This window comes from Protomyctophum bolini (genome assembly GCF_963924005.1).
Source record: "Protomyctophum bolini genome assembly, chromosome: 13".
Lineage (NCBI taxonomy): Eukaryota > Metazoa > Chordata > Actinopteri > Myctophiformes > Myctophidae > Protomyctophum > Protomyctophum bolini.
Window position 1 is genome coordinate 12,708,268 of NC_137874.1, and position 17,395 is coordinate 12,725,662.

The following is a 17,395-nucleotide window of genomic DNA, read 5'->3' on the forward strand; positions in this document are numbered from 1 at the left end:
GCACATAATATTGGGAAGGCCTGTTTTTTGTTTTGTTTTTAACATTCATGCAGTCTGATCACAAGATCTAAAGGTGACAGGTCTTCAATCAGCACAGTTGTGCATACATATATAATATATTGCAGCTTTAAATGTAACAGATCAAAAGACTTGGGTAGCAAAGGTTTCACCGTGAAAATATTGCGTGCTTGTCACTGTCTTGCCACTGTCAGTCACTTACAGCATACATTTCTGTTTCCCGTCTCTCTGTCAGGCGTAGCTGTAGTATAGACAAGTGTCCCCTCTTGCCTGGCGCCATGTCTCTTCTGTCCCAACGCAGGGACATGGTGCGCTCAGAATCGTTGCGCGTGGACACTGGAGACAGGAGCCACCGCATCTTCAGGTCCTCAGACCTCATCCACGGTGAGGTGCTCGGCAAGGGCTTCTTCGGACAGGCTATCAAGGTACTATACTGGCACAGAACAGGGCTGTTGGGAAGCCATGGCTCTAATTTTCAAGATATACATGCAATTTCCACCTGAGATAATCATGTAATTTTCAGGTAACACACCAAGAGACTGGAGAGGTGATGGTGATGAAAGAGCTCATACGTTTTGACGAGGAGACACAGAAGACCTTCTTAAAGGAGGTAGGTAGCTTATCGAGAAAGGATGAGGGGTTTGGAACTCTCAAACCTCAAGATGGTAAACAGCCCAACAGCAGTTCAGCATCTTAAATTTTAATAGGCACATTTGAGGCTGAGTGTTTAAAGTCGCACGCACGCACGCACGCACACACGCACGCACGCACGCACACACACAAATATCTAGGTAGGTAGACAGACTATATCTAGCCTATGTTCTGTAGCCTATATAAACTCCTCACAAAAAGTTCAGAAATGTAACTTCGGTTGATTATTACATTTTCTCCCCTTTAATAATACCAATTGGTCATTCATTAGTCACCTTTCCAACGAGGTACAGATTGTAAGGACCAGGCATTCGTGGAATGAGAAACACAGCTAAACTTGTGGGTAGCACTCCTAAAAAAATTGCCAAACTAGCAAATGGTTGGTATTCGCCCTTGTTTTGATTTGCTTAGTGGATTGGATGATTGAACTAAAAAAACACATATTGGCCATTTTTACACTTAATTTTACACTCAGTGTTAGGGAACTCAGTAGTGTGTGGATGTATGTATGTATGTCTGTATGATTCCTCTACATTTGTACAGGTGAAGATGATGCGTTGTCTGGACCACCCGAATGTCCTCAAGTTCATTGGTCTCCTTTATAAAGACAAGCGGCTAAACTTCATCTCAGAATATGTGCAAGGAGGAACTCTCAGGGAGACTATTCAAAAGATGGTGAGGCTGGTTTTCATCTTCATCCATGTATTATCAGTATAGTTTTGGAGGTTTGAGCAATATGGTATGACATACATGTATATTCTCTTCATCTGAAGGACAGTGATTTTCCCTGGAATATGAGAGTGAGTTTTGCCAAAGACATAGCAGCAGGAATGGTGAGACATTCCTCCATTCCTACCTATTACTCAAAAAACTATGGGAATATGGTTATCGCTAAACTGATGCTTCACTTGGGGTCAGGATACTACAGTATGTTCTGTTTTCCATCTTTCTTTCTCAGGCATATCTACACTCCATGAATGTCATCCACCGTGACCTGAACTCGCACAACTGCTTGGTCAGAGAGGTAGTGTACTGCACTAAGGTTCCATTTATATCTTGGTGTATGAAATTAAGTATTTTCAACAACAGCAAAAAAGTTTGACAAACATGAAGAAAATACTTTATTTTTGTCAAACGATTTTCTTCAAGACACCCCTAATTGCTCCCCACATCTGAGACATCTGAGCAGCCATCTTCTGAGTGAATTTAGTGAAACTGTTCACTTTTCCTTCTGTCTTAGAACCAGAGTGTGGTGGTGGCAGACTTTGGCCTGGCCAGGCTGGTGATGGAGGAGAAGTGTCAGGGTAGGAGTAGGACCCCCACTCTGCAGAGACCCCCCGCAGGGACTGGGAGACTATCAGAGCTCCGAAGACCAGACCGCAGGAAACGCTACACTGTGGTGGGGAACCCCTACTGGATGGCCCCTGAGATGATCCATGGTGATTATTGTTATTAGCTCCCACTAGAGGGCGCTGTTTCACAATGTACGGTCAATTGCCATTTGGCATTTCCACAAAAATAGCCTTTCAGCAGTAATGTATATCAAGAATTCAAGATGAATCACTGTGGTGTTCTGGGTTTGAATGTGGTTCAAGTCATTTATGTTGAGTGGCATGGCTGATGGCTTTACTCCAGAAAAATAAGAAAATAGATGGTACTCATTGAATTGGGATAAATAAAAGTCTTGGTTGACAGCATCCTAAGCAAATCATGAGTTAAGTAATAAAAAGTAGAAAAGTAGAAAATACTTAGCACATGCTAATCAGCATACATGTTACCTTCTTCTCTGCTGTGCACCTCCAGGGAAAAGCTATGATGAACGAGTCGACATCTTCTCCTTTGGCATCATGATATGTGAGGTAGGACCACTTGACATCAGAGGCAATGTTTCATATGTATTTAAAATGTAAGCATTTAGCCGATGCTCTTGTCCAATGGGACTTTGAAGCCAATCATCAAATGACAAGGAAAGGGAATATTGTTACATAAATAGAACTGGGATTCCTCCAGTTAAACATTAAACCTTGATCTGTCTGTGGTTTTTACTGGTTAAATAAAGGTTTTATAGAATTGTAGAAAAAAAATACTGTATACCGTATGCAAACTGATTCAAAGAAAAGCTCTGTTACCTTTTCAAAGTATACTGTAGAAAACCCCACCACTCTGTTTGCCTTTGGCGGTGGGTGGAGCTACTAATTTGGCATACCTGTGGCTATAGGTACTAGGTAGGAGCCACACAAACATTTGCTTGTCTCACTGGAGAGGTGCTGGGGGACACCACAGCTCTGATGTGCAAAGTTGATACATTATTTGAAGATCATCACCTCTATCATCATCACATCATGTCACTCATCATTTCATTGCCATCATGCACTGTAAAACCTAAATAAACTGCTGTGACTCTTGAATACTGCCTGGTCTGTGGCCCTTCATGATCTAACAGGCATGCTGGTGTAGGGGTATAGTATAGCCAGAAAACGTCCCTTTTATCAGACAAAGATATTTTTCAATACAGATATGTCTTTTTTTTTAGCACAATTTGTTAGAATTTAGTTCAACGAAAGGAAAGGTTGATTATTAAAATGCACATTTCATTCCACTGTGTATATTATAAACTATTAAAAACATCTCTAAGTTGAATATTTTCACAGTTGCATTGTGCCCGTCTGTCACTGTCTCAAGATAATAGGCAGAGTGAGTGCCGACCCTGACTTCCTACCTCGGACCTCAGACTTCGGGCTGAATGTCAGTGGTTTTCTGGAACACTTGCACCCTCCAGACTGCCCTGCTGCCTTCCTGCCCCTAGCTGCCCTGTGCTGTGACCTGGAGGCAGATACACGGTGACAACAGTCATTCTCAAAATCTTTCATTTAAATGACCCCCAGTTTGATACAGTTTACTTTTCATTGGTTAATACTGTATATAAACCCACAGTGTCCATATGTTGGGCATGTCATCTACAGTAGGTTAAAATCTTTCAAATGTCTTTCAAATGTTCAAAAAGAGTGACAATAGCTGACCTGCAAGCTCACAAGATGTTGCTTTTTGCTCAACACCACAGATCTTTGAGTTCGTTTGTATCTATTATTGTATTATAATTTGTCACATACAGTATGCTTCTTTCTTTCTCTCCTCAGTCCATCCTTTGTGAAACTGGACGAGTGGCTAGAGAACCTACTGATGCATTTGGACATTGGCCTGCCTGTGCTGTCTGAGCTGGAGCACCACTGCAGGGCCTTCTGGAAGAGCTGCAATCACCAACACCTCCAACACACCGTCTCATCCGACCACAACCAGCAAAATGACAGCTCTGACCCCAGTCTTATTTCGGATGACTCCAGTAGTCACACACAGCCTGGCTGTGGTCTCGCTGAACCGTCACAGCATCGAGACGAGAACATCACGCTCAACCACGATTGTCCAGGCGCCGGGCAGCATCAGCGCAGCCACAGAGACGCTCAAAGAAATGGCAACCACGCCTGCTTGAACGGCGGCCATGAGGACTGCTCACAACCCAAGAACCATGACTGCTCTAAAGGTCACCTGACGTCCATCGGTGGAGATTCAAACAAAGAGCAGTGTGAAACATTTGAACACAAAGGCCACTCAGAGCATCCAATGCTCCAGCAGGAAGCCTCTCAGTTGCAGCAGGTCCGCAGCCCTCTGCCGGGCCGCCCTAACAGGCCCAGGAGAATATGCAGGGTTTTGTGGGACAGAACCACAGAGGATAGCTCGTTTCTCTGAGGGCTAAAGACGATTTATACTTTGTCCGCTGCCACAGACCAACAATAGCCAATGTATAGCTTTAATATAGATCGGCTATTTTGGGAGCATAACATTAGGCACAAAGTTACCTCAGATAGATAAAGACATGTGCATTGTGCAACATTACGCCAGCCACGTCAGCACCTTTTTCTCAATTTTCTGTTAAAACAGACACATTCTTGTTGAATATAGATGTTGAACACTTCTGTCACACAACACTTTATCACTGAAGCATAAAGCTTTAGTGGAATCCAGCTTTACCAGTTTGGTTTTATATCGACTGACTGTGGGATGAAAGTGTATTCTGCTTTCTCAAAGTCACTTTTTCAAATAAAAGGTCAAAATAGAGATTTTTGTGGGGTTTCCAAACCTGCAAAATTGAAAACATACTCGATGGTCAATTCATCAGTATAGGCTACCGTGAATGCATTTAATATAAACATGTTTTAGAAGGTAAAACAACAAGGAATGTGTATGCAGCAGCATTTGTGTATCTTCTAACATTGGTGCTCTGTAAACCAATATACTTACTTACTTACTTATCCCCATTACGCCGGCTGGCGCATAGGGCAGCAACAAAGTTCCTCCACTTGCATCTGTCTTTGGCCATCTTCTCTATGGTCCCCCAGCTCTGATGTTGTAGCTGGAGCTCCTTCTCAATCGTCCTACGCCATGTCGTTTTGGGCCTGCCTTTCTTTCGCTTTCCTTCTGGGGTCCAGTGTAATGCGACTCTTGGGATTGCATTGATGTCCATTCTGAGCACATGGCCAATCCAGGTCCACCTGCGTTAAAACCAATATAAGCCTTGATTAAAAGCTTTGAAAATACTGCACTTTATACAGCTGCACAATTTGGATTCAGAAAGCCTTCTTTGATGGCCCTGTATCTGTAATCTGTATTTTAGGCAATGTCAAAAATATTGGAGGAATGTTTTATGTTAAACACTTGGAATAATATATTTTTTAACAAATACAAGGGAAAGATATTTTAATGGCATTGGGTTTACCAATAAGCTGGTTAGCCACTAGCCCAGATCCCTACAGTAGAGTAGAATGTGTGCTAATAAAAAGTATAGAGATCAAAGATTATTGGTGGTGCACAAAATAATGTGGTAGCCAGCCAAATTATAAAGCACCAAATTTGATTTTCAGTGTCACCTGGTGTAACCTGTTTTTTAAGGTTTTCTCACCATTATGTGAGACAAAAATTGACAAAACATAATATCATAATATATTTCACCATTTAACATTTCCAGGCGCATTCTGTAATTTTCATTGTAAAAAATTGTTTAATTTACATTTCAAATGACAACATGACACATTTTTTTAATAATACAAAATCACATTAAAAAAACCGAAAAGATGTTTTCTTTTAATTTGTCATCTTGCCACTATAGCTATCACTGATCCATGATAGGCTAGACAGCAACAGGTGGGTAATTGGCTCAGTGGCAGTGCACTGAGTAGCGGAGCGGACTACAGTAGGCTACACGATACACTAAAGACTACAGCACCACTCTGCGACGTCACAGGAGGACGGTCTGTCACGTTTTTCATGCACCGTTATTAATACTGTATGTATGTTTACAATTGAATACAATTGAATGTTTACAATTTGAACTTTAATGCGCTGGTAACATTGCTTTATTGCGTGGGTAGCTTTGTGTGAGAAACCTTACCTTTTTCATTTGCATTGAACAGACAGACACAACTCACTTTATTTCTCGCTGTGTGAACACCAGAGGGCTCGTCATCGTTCATCATGGACCACATGTCGTCCCCCGTCCGGTTCCCCAAACAGAAAAAAGGTAACACACAAGGGAAATCATGATTCTCTATAAGGGAATCATGATTTCATTCTAACGGGATTAGTGGGATTATATTTGCAAATACGGTCTATTGTATTACTGAATGGTAGCCTAGATAATCTCTGAACAACAAGAACAAAGTTGTTGTTAATTAGCCTAATACACGAATCAATTCCATGTTTGATTAGGCCTACAAAACTGTTCAATATCTTTGCTAGCACTTTTCAGGTGTGTTATTTTCGTTAGATTCATGCTAAGCATTGTGCTTTTGTATTTATTGAACACATTAAAAGATTCAAGATCCAAAATGTCTTATGTGGATATATATTATATCTCATATAGGAGAAACTATGGAAGCTACACAAGAGCAACATGATTATATAGGTTCCTCAACATATGTAGCAACAATAACAGAAGCATCAACAATAATAAAATAATAACAATGCTACTGTCTACAACTACCTCCCTTCTTCCCCTGTCATCTCTACACCACAACCTGCTCAGAGAAGGTAGGCCATATTATAGCCTGTGTGTGTGTCTGTGTGTTAAACCATAAGAAGCTAAGCTAAGCCTGCTGCAAAGCTTTGTGGGTAATCTGACAGGTGGATGACAAGTGTTGATCAGACTGACTGACAGACAGACGGACACAGTGACAGACTGACGGACAGACCCCACTGCTCTTTACAAGACCGAAACAGAGGAACCCTATAATTAAACTATATTGGGCTAGAATCAGCTGTATAGTCTATATACCTCCTTTAATAGGAGGTGTGTGTGTGTGTGTGTGTGTGTGTGTGTGTTTGGTACTGGCCAACATCTCTACTGCAACGTGTTGTTGTGTAGACTCACCCAGTATAGTAGTGTGTCACACACTGGAATCTAATGACAAGTTTGGACGTTTCCAAGGGCCATGTCAGTGGCTAACGATGGCACTGTTACGTGATTGAGGGGGAGCAGTCAGTGTAATATTGTAATAAATGATATTGTCATGGGGATCAGATATCTATAACCATCCCCCCGTTTATGTAAGTGGTTCAGCAGTTAACCACTTAACACTATTGAAAAATAGCTCAAATAGACGTAGTTATAGTTAATGTTTTAGATATAATTGTTATAATCAAAGTCGTACGATTCGTCACACACGTTACCGCAGTTAAATTTGTTCTCCGCATTTGAGCTGCAGCTGTGCCGCGCTCGGGAATCATTTGATTAGTTGATTTGATACTGTTATGGTTAGAGAGTGAATTATAACCATACAACGAGACTTATTTGTTTATAGTAAATTAAAACTAATAAGTGAGTGAACACAGACTCTTAAAATAAATCATAGTGCTAAAACCAGTACTGCCTAACACATGCATTACGTCCTTCATCGTGGTCCTGTCTCAGTTGTCCAGTCTGTCCATCGAGGACCCTGAAGACACAGAATTTTCCTACGCCATGAGGGACCTGCCGCCCGCCCTGCAGCAATCAGGGCAGCAACCCTACGAGGACCCTGCAGACACAGAACTTCCTTACACCATGAGGGACCTGCCGCCCGCCCCCCAGCCCTCGGAGCAGCAACCCTACGAGGACCCTGCAGACACAGAACTTCCTTACACCATGAGGGACCTGCCGCCCGCCCCCCAGCCCTCGGAGCAGCAACCCTACGAGGACCCTGCAGACACAGAACTTCCTTACGCCACGAGGGACCTGCCGCCCGCCCCCCAGCCCTTGGAGCAGCAACCCTACGAGGACCCTGCAGACACAGAACTTCCTTACACCATGAGGGACCAGCCGCCCGCCCCCCAGCCCTCGGAGCAGCAACCCTACGAGGACCCTGCAGACACAGAACTTCCTTACACCATGAGGGACCTGCCGCCCGCCCCCCAGCCTTCGGAGCAGCAACCCGCTGCGGCCTACGAGGCGCCGGATCATGTCCGCCATGAACCCGCGAGAACTGGAAGTTTGGGGCGACTGCCCAGCCACGTTGGGCGGTCCCGACTCGCCCACCTCCCTGCCTCCTGCACCCTGCCGGGCTCCCCGACGGCCCCTCACAGACAAAGCGGACCCCCGCTGGACGCAGAGTTCCAGCCCTCCCTGTCGCTGAAGAGGCAGCTGATGTCTCAGAGCTCCCCAGACTCCACACTCAGCTCCTCCTCGCGTCCACGCAGCCCCTGGGCCTGGGGACACTTTGACCCTTATGACTCCCCGGAGGTGTGTTGGTTTTCCTCATTGTTTTCGTTATTTGTATATTGTTTATTTAGTCAAAACGATTATTCTTAATTACTGTACACAAAATACTTGTTTATATTAACTTTTTTAACAAGCTACAAGCTCATAACACAATACAATGCGACGCATTGTGAGCTTGTAGATCATATTTTGTACGACGTACAAAATATTTTGTAAATTGGGCATAATTATGTAAGAGTATGTATTACCGGTTCAGTTCTTTTTGGTTCTTAGTCCATGAGCCAGAGCTCCAAAATTGGAACGTTAATTATGAATTGAGTGGGCAAAACTATACCTATATTAAATAGTTTATAGGATAAATTTAAGTAAATTAATATATGATAACCCTTCCACAGTAGTAGCTTTTTCATATTTTCTATATTTTGCATATTTTCCTATATAATGCCTCATTTGCATATTTAAAAAATTAAATTTGTAATACAATAAATCATTGTCTTCGTGTAAGTAATCAACTGACGAAGTTTCATGGTGATAACAATCTCATATAGGTATGGTTTTGCACACTCAATTCATAATTAACCACAAAGAACTGAACCCGTTCCCATTGGGAACCAACCGGTGGAAAAGGGGTCTCAGTCTCATACTCTCTTGTGACTGTCTGTGTCTACGCAGGATCAGGAGAGGGAGTATGTGGGCTTTGCCACGCTCCCCAACCAAGTACATAGAAAGACAGTGAAGAAAGGCTTTACGTTCACTGTCATCGTAGTAGGTGAGTGATCTCAGTTGGTTGTCTACTAACTATAGGGTGATGCCTGTTCAGTCGGGAAAGCATGCCCCTCGGTTGTGTTGTGTTACTATTATTACACAACCAAGTATTTCTTATTTCTTATTTCTTATTTCTTATTTCTTATTTCTTATTTCTCTGTCTCTCTGTGTCTCTCTCTCTCTCTCTCTCTCTCTCTCTCTCTCTCTCTCTCTCTCTCTCTCTCTCTCTCTCTCTCTCTCTCTCTCTCTCTCTCTCTCTCTAGGAGAGTCTGGCCTGGGTAAATCTACGCTGGTCAACAGTCTTTTCCTCACAGACCACTATAAGGACAGGAGGGTTCCCAATGCTGAAGGTGAGGCAGCATCAACTCATCTACTCTAGTCTGCTCTGTATGAACAGAACAGGATATATATAGGGGTACCTGAAGCATACAGTATGATGATCCTAGATATACTGTAATGTTGTGGTCACACAGGCAGACGCAACAATGCAGTATACCATTCATTGTCAATGGAAGCCAACGACGTGGAGATATGAAGCAAGCTCCCCGACGCTTGTAGCTGCTGCAACAGCTATACAAATACACTGTGTAGCTTTGCGTCTGCCCGTGTGAACACAGCAGACACAACATGATATCGGGCCATTGGGCCGCCAATCAGCCACTGTGGCGAATAATGGGTTTTAAAATGTTCGGTGTGTACACGACACACTACACATAGTGAGGCATCCGCATGGGCCGTTTTTACCAAATATTTGTCAAATATTATCATAAGTGCTCAGCCCCGGCTAATGTTTTTCGCCTTTGTGTGTGTGTTTGTGTGTGGGTGTAGAACGGATCCCTCAGACAGTGAACATTGTCAGACACACGGTTAGCATCGAGGAGAAAGGGGTCAAACTGTGCCTGACCATCATCGACACGCCAGGGTTTGGAGATGCAGTCAACAACACAGAAAGGTGAGGATATTGGTGAACTCAACCCTGCTCAGCTAAAATACCTTTTGAATGGTGTCTGTATTAATGTTTATATAATACAGACAGAGCAGCTTTGTACTTATTTATTGACATAAAACGTATGCCTACTGTATACCGATGACAAAATGTTTTAATTTCAATGTCCCCCTGTTTGATATGCTTTAGGGTTCTGCATGCACCCCATTTTGAGAACAACTGCTATATTGTTATAGCTGTTGTAGTTTTCTCATGGTGATTTTCTGTGTGTCAACTGCAGCTGGAAGGCGGTAGAGGACTTCATTGACCAGCAGTTTGAGCAGTATTTCAGAGACGAGAGTGGGTTTAACAGGAAGAACATTCAAGACAACAGGGTCCATTGCTGTCTCTACTTCATCTCTCCGCTTGGCCACGGGTACACAAAGCCGCGGAGATCTCATATCTATCACTTAAGCCCTATATAATGTTTTGCCCAAACCTTTAATGGCATACCCAAACTAGGGACACCAGGTTGAAAGTGGTTTAGTGGTTCAAAAACGGCCATAGCCGTCACCATATGGCCATCAAACCCATATTGGCCATATGGATTTGGGGCTCTCACGAATTTTCCCCGCATTTTTATGAAGGGAACCTTCATAGATAAATCCACTGAGAAATGGACCTTTGCTCTCTGCTGCTGTCTCTGCTGATGGAAGTATCAGATATTACCCAACTAATATAATATATTGTTGCGTTTTGTCTAAACATCCTTTAGTCACAATTCAACAATGAACCAAACTGCTGAATGACACAAGGTTAATAGTGAGGTGACACATTTGGTTATTTGTGTTCTTTTCCTGCCATATTGGCTTCAACACAGCATGGGCGAGGTCAGCCTTTGATGCTGGACTCTTTGACCAGGTTTGATTTCCTTTTAGGCGAGATTAATGCCTCTGTTTTTTATATCCCCCTCTGTCATTTCTTTATCGCTAGTGGGGAATCTGGGGATATGTTTAATTCCTGCCTATGGTCAGACTGAATTTAATGGGCATCGAATGTCAACAAACAGCCTCAAACTAAGACAAACTGAAATATTGAGCCTATGACACAGTATGGCACCCCCCTAGTATCTCCCTTCACAATCACATTCAGTAGATCCGGTGATCTTTTGTAGCCAGATGTAATTTTCTGGAGTCTAGTAGGACTATAGTAAATAACAATAAAGAAATCGCCGTAAAATGTTGTTAAAAAACAGAAAAACATATTTAACCACTTGTTCGAATGCCCCCGCCCTGTCAAAAATAGCTAAAATAGCTAAAACGAAAGTAAGCAGCATTTTTTTAAATAATAATAATAACACATCTTTTACTTTCTCTAATAGAGAAATCATTAAACTCACTTTGCACTCGATTTGCCAATCACTTTATTTACCCTCTATAACAGGGGTGCCCAAAAGATCTACCAGTAGATCGCAAAGGCTGTGCAAGTAAACCACATGACCCATGTCCCAAAAAAGTAATAAAAAAGGCATCTGCCACTTGAATTAAGTTGACTTGATTGATTGACATCGAAAAGGGCCTGTCAATTCAAACCCAACTAAAACCCACAATGCAATAGTTTGTTTTGTGTTGCACACAAACGTCAGTAGCATTACAAAGTTTTACAGGGAAAAGAGCCTCCATTCCCATTCCAAGTGTGTTTGTCTTATATGCGCCAACGCCAACGCCGCTATTCCAACTAGATTTTGTTGAGCTGGTCATTTTGAAAGTAGCTCTCAAGTCAAAAGGTGTGGGCACCCATGCTCTATAACAACCTAAAACATGAACCTTGGCTGAAAAATCCATCCTTCCCAGTAGGCCAGTCCAATGGTTACATCATACAGTATGTGTGTGTCCTCCAGTCTGCGACCATTGGATGTGGAGTGCATGAGAGCCCTGCATGAGAAGGTCAACATCGTTCCTGTACTGGCCAAAGCTGACAGTCTGACACCACAGGAGGTGCACAGGATGAAGCAGAAGGTGTGAAACACTCACACACATGTACACACACACACACACACACACACACACACACACACACACACACACACACACACACACGTACGCACATACACATAGTCACATACCCACTCTCGAGAGGCCAAAACGTGAATCTGCTTGTTATAGTGCCACCATGATGCTGATTTGAAAAATGTACACTATGCTGGCATTTCTTTCTTGGCCTATATGGCAATCAACCACTGCATTCATGATTTGTGTCATTTTGTGCAAAATGGGCCACACACAAGACAATCATAGCCAATCGATATGGAATATGAGACTGATCTGACTAATGTGTGATGTTTGGACAAAATCTGTTGCAAAACATCTGCCTCATGGAGTGACCATTGGATCGGACAGAGCGATTTGAAATCAATTGGGTGGAGGTTTTGCAAACATGGCAAATCTTCAATCTGTGTTCTAACGGGGAGTTGCGCAATGATCCAAGGAATCCAGGGGGGAAATTTTGATTGTATGACATACGTTTCAAGAGTTATAGGTCAAAACGTGATTTTGGCTGTTATAGCGCCACCATGAGGCTGATTTGAATACATGTAGGGTGATATTTCTATCTTAGCCTAGCCGGACTGTGTGTGTGCAAAGTTTCACTGGAATCGGACGCTGCGTTTACTACAGATGTGTCTTCATCATATGACCATAGAGATAATGTGTATGGATTTCCATGGCGCCTCCCAGTGGCACTATGACAGGCAAATGTGGAATAAAATGAGGCAGGCAGTCACACAGACACACAGAGAGACGGGAAAAACCAAGAAGTCAATAATCATAACAATCACTTTTCTCATCAGCTCTTTCTTCTTTCTCTCCTCCATCCTTATCCCTGTGCCTCTCTCTCTCTCTCTCTTTCCCTGCATACGTGTCCATGTCAGATGCGTGAGGAGATTGAGCGTTTTGGCATCAACATCTACCAGTTTCCAGAATGTGATTCAGATGAAGATGAAACCGTCAAACTACATGAGCAGATGCTCAAGGTGTTGATTCTCTTCATTCGGTTAAATTAATGCATCCAACAAATGCTTTGCAGAATGGTCAGCAGTGATGTCGATCAAGTACACAATGAGTCGTAGTCAATTGGCTACGCTAGTTGACCACAGCAATCATCTAGCAGCATCATCCTATAAGTGTGCAAGTTAAAGGGAAATGATACTATGATGTATTTATTCTGATAATTGTATTATCATTACATTCGTTTTATTTGTCTGTTAACAACCCCCCTCCTGTCTCTGTAGGACAGTATTCCATTAACAACCCCCCTCCAGTCTCTGTAGGACAGTATTCCATTAACAACCCCCCTCCTATCTCTGTAGGACAGTATTCCATTAACAACCCCCCTCCTGTCTCTGTAGGACAGTATTCCATTAACAACCCCCCTCCTGTCTCTGTAGGACAGTATTCCATTAACAACCCCCCTCCAGTCTCTGTAGGACAGTATTCCATTAACAACCCCCCTCCTGTCTCTGTAGGACAGTATTCCATTAACAACCCCCCTCCTGTCTCTGTAGGACAGTATTCCATTAACAACCCCCCTCCTGTCTCTGTAGGACAGTATTCCATTAACAACCCCCCTCCAGTCTCTGTAGGACAGTATTCCATTAACAACCCCCCTCCTGTCTCTGTAGGACAGTATTCCATTAACAACCCCCCTCCAGTCTCTGTAGGACAGTATTCCATTAACAACCCCCCTCCTGTCTCTGTAGGACAGTATTCCATTAACAACCCCCCTCCTGTCTCTGTAGGACAGTATTCCATTAACAACCCCCCTCCAGTCTCTGTAGGACAGTATTCCATTAACAACCCCCCTCCTGTCTCTGTAGGACAGTATTCCATTAACAACCCCCCTCCTGTCTCTGTAGGACAGTATTCCATTAACAACCCCCCTCCTGTCTCTGTAGGACAGTATTCCATTTGCAGTGATTGGCAGTAACCTCCAGATGGAAAGCAACGGCCGCAAGTTCAGGTGTCGCCAGTACCCCTGGGGTGTGGTAGAAGGTATGACACACACACACACACACACACACACACGCACACTCACACGCATGCACGCACGCGCGCGCGCACACACACACACACACACACACATGTGCGCGAACATGCACACGCACACGCACGCACGCACACACTACACAGCATTGTTTTATTCCCATGTAAACAACACATTTAATTTGACAAAAGCTTACTGTATCATCTGTGATTAACAGGCCGCCGCCCATTTCTGAACCCTTGCATTTGGGTTACTGAGCGACTGAGTGTTCTTTTATTGGGATTTGTACTTGGTTGCACGTCAGGTTTGCATACTGAAAATAGCAGGATTTACAAGCCCAGCACAACCCGTCGCAGTATGCACGGCATTGAACAGAATTCAGTGATTTGACGAACGATGGTTAACCTGTGATACCTTTCATTCTGTGGGTCAGTGGAGAACCCGGCCCACTCAGACTTCCTGCTGCTGAGGAACATGCTGGTCAGAACCCACATGCAGGACCTGAAGGACGTGACCCGAGAGATCCACTATGAGAACTACAGGGCACATTGTATCCAGAACATGACGCGCATGGGGGTGCAGGAGAGGAGGCGCAGGTGGCTGGCAGTGGAACCTTTGACTGAATGCGTGTATGCCTTTTGCACCAGCAGTATCGCAAATTCAGAAAACCACGGCCACGTGATTTTTTTGCATCACTTGACAAGTCAAGTGCGCAAAAGTGATGCCAGTTGATGGCCGCCGCTGTGGTGGTTTAACCTGTTTCCAAATTGCATAAAATAATACTTGACAATGACATGCACATTTACGTTAGGCTAGCTAATGTTAGCTTATGTTATGTTATGGTTTCTGGAATGTGCTAATGCAAAATGCATACGCGCTGATGAATCAGCAATTGAATGATTGCTGGATTATATGTTTTGTTAACTGAGTAATTGAATGAATGAGAGATGGATGTTTTAGTAGATTGTTTATTCTTTCAAAAGAGGAACATGGTGTTTTTCATTTCCAAAATAATTTATATGATCCTGTGTGTGTGTGTGTGTGTGTGTGTGTGTGTGTGTGTGTGTGTGTGTGTGTGTGTGTGTGTGTGTGTGTGTGTGTGTGTGTGTGTGTGTGTGTGTGTGTGTGTGTGTGTGTGTGTGTGTGTGTGTGTGTGTGTGTGTGTGTGTGTGTGTGTGTGCGTGCGTGTGCGCGTGTTAGTGTGAGGGACAAGCTTCGGCCGGGGAGTGGGGTAGATTTCCCTCTACCGCTGGTCTCCATCGACAGCGAGACAGAAAGACGAATCCTGGAGAAAGACGAAGAGGTATGGATTTAAAACAAATGTATTATACTTCACTGTACTACAGTACAGCTTCCCAAAGGCTAAATTCGCTTAACGCACAATTTATGAATTGATGTAAAATCATATTAAGAAATACCGTCAGCCACTGACTTATAAAATCCCTGTCCCCCAGTTGAGGAGGATGCAGGAGGTCCTGCAGAGAATCCAGGAGCAGATGGAGCACAGTCAGAGATGAGGCTGCTGACCTGGCCAACAGTCCCTGGGAAAGGACAGCGAGAGACAACCCGGGACATTATACTTAGGCCAATGATTCTTAAACTTTTTTATTTCAAGAACCCCAAGTTTTGTATATGCATTCGTCCATGGACCGTCTGACCAAATGAACCCATAACTATCAATTATTTTTCCTGACAGGGAGTATGTCGTTTTTCATGGTTTTTCATGGTTTCATGAAAAATATATTCTGGATGTGACACTTACAAGCCGAAAGCCGAAAGACATCATTGTGGCAACAATGATGTTTTTGACAATCATGTCAAAAAGGGCGAAAGAAAAAAAGACAGTCGCTTGTAGCAGGCATTATGTATGTGGGAACAAGTGGGTGAATGTTATTGCTTGTAGTGGCTTAGGTATGCGACTCTTCCCTTTGCATCAGGTATCATCTGCTTGACTCTTCCCGACACACCCACAAGCTCTCTGGCACTGAATCGTCCATAATCATAACGTCTGCCATTGCCAGGTTCTTCTTAATCCGAGTGCATTTTTGTTGTTTCTTGAAGCAGAGACAGGTACTCGCCCATCTCTTCCAAAACAAGTCAACAAGCTCAAGTGGCATGACTGAGGTGCTGATAATTATATTTCCATTGCTGACCCACGAGAAAGAAGCTTGGGGGCTCTTTTTGTTCAAACAGTGTGTTAGAGGCCCATTAGCTCTGTGTATCTTCATTTGATGTTTGACTGTAACCCCAAACCTTTTGTTGGGAATTGAAGTCCCCTGTATATATGGCAGGTGCAAGTAGATCAGCAGATCAGCTTCCACCAACTTCTAACACCACCTCCTTCTAACACATCCTAACACCACCTAACACCACCTCCTTCCATATTGGTGGAAGCTGATCTGCAGAAGATATATGATGTGAATTCACTCACTCCCACTGGTAGCAACCCAGACCTGGCCTTTGCCGTGTGTCAGCAATGGAAATGCATCAGTACCTCAGTCATGCCACTTGAACTGTTCACAAAAGACTTGTAAAGACTTTGCTGAAGGGAGAAAAAGTGCAGTATCTCGTGGACTTGTTTTGGAAGAGATGGGTGAGTACCTCTCTCTGCTTCAACTGCCACAAAAGTGGACTCAGATAAAGAAGGGCTTCTTTATCTGAGTCCACTTTTGTGTTGTCCCCATCCTGGGCCTATCACTTACGATATTTATGTTGCCAGATTAACCCCCTGGTCTCTGTCCCTACTATATTAAGTTGTAAAACTGTGGAATAATGTGATTCAGTCATGGAATAACACTATGTCAAGTCTGGATCTGTAACATCATTTCACTGAGAATCAATTTATATAAATTCCCCTAAACTTTATAATTCGGTGTGGTCTGAATTCCTTCGTCTTCCAATTACTTTTTAAAGGTTTTTTAACAAGGTGTTTTATCCATTGCCTGGATTTTGTTCAAAGGGTTTTTCTAGGAATGGTTAAGGTGACTAAAGGATTTTATTCAAAGGGTATTTCACTCATTTGCAAAAGGTAATGTATACCGATTAATTTGGTTCCATTCAAAGTTCTCTCAAAGGTTTATCCATTGTGCTATCTTAAATTGACAGCGCACTATATTTGACAACTAGGCCTAAGGTTTTTGAAAATGTTTCTTACTGTCTTAAACTGACAGTCCTATATTCCTATATTAGGATACTTTATTTGGGGTTTTTCCATTACATTTTTATGGTGGTCTGGACATATTTTAATT

The 17,395-nt window shown here is 43.1% G+C and overlaps 2 protein-coding genes across 2 annotated transcripts in view; both read left to right on the forward strand.

Moving 5' to 3' along the window:
* The window catches only part of LOC308326774 (LIM domain kinase 1-like), a 15,646-nt gene extending 9,106 nt beyond the window's left edge, over window positions 1-6,540 (forward strand). The window contains exons 7-15 of the mRNA XM_080779796.1: window positions 254-443; window positions 542-628; window positions 1,213-1,344; window positions 1,443-1,502; window positions 1,628-1,693; window positions 1,910-2,108; window positions 2,473-2,528; window positions 3,352-3,509; window positions 3,807-6,540. Coding sequence (XP_080635922.1) covers window positions 254-443; window positions 542-628; window positions 1,213-1,344; window positions 1,443-1,502; window positions 1,628-1,693; window positions 1,910-2,108; window positions 2,473-2,528; window positions 3,352-3,509; window positions 3,807-4,413 — 1,555 coding nt within the window. The 3' untranslated portion in view covers window positions 4,414-6,540. The remainder of the gene's footprint in view (window positions 1-253; window positions 444-541; window positions 629-1,212; window positions 1,345-1,442; window positions 1,503-1,627; window positions 1,694-1,909; window positions 2,109-2,472; window positions 2,529-3,351; window positions 3,510-3,806) is intronic.
* A 1,096-nt stretch (window positions 6,541-7,636) lies between these two features.
* On the forward strand, window positions 7,637-16,911 carry LOC308326623 (septin-5-like). Its single transcript, XM_080779588.1, has 11 exons — window positions 7,637-8,437; window positions 9,089-9,185; window positions 9,445-9,531; window positions 10,010-10,133; window positions 10,408-10,542; window positions 12,007-12,124; window positions 13,036-13,137; window positions 14,059-14,155; window positions 14,581-14,743; window positions 15,348-15,450; window positions 15,602-16,911. Exons 1-11 carry the CDS (start codon window positions 7,682-7,684, stop codon window positions 15,662-15,664), a joined length of 1,845 nt encoding a protein of 614 aa, XP_080635714.1. The 5' UTR covers window positions 7,637-7,681; the 3' UTR covers window positions 15,665-16,911.
* Window positions 16,912-17,395: the final 484 nt, after the last annotated feature.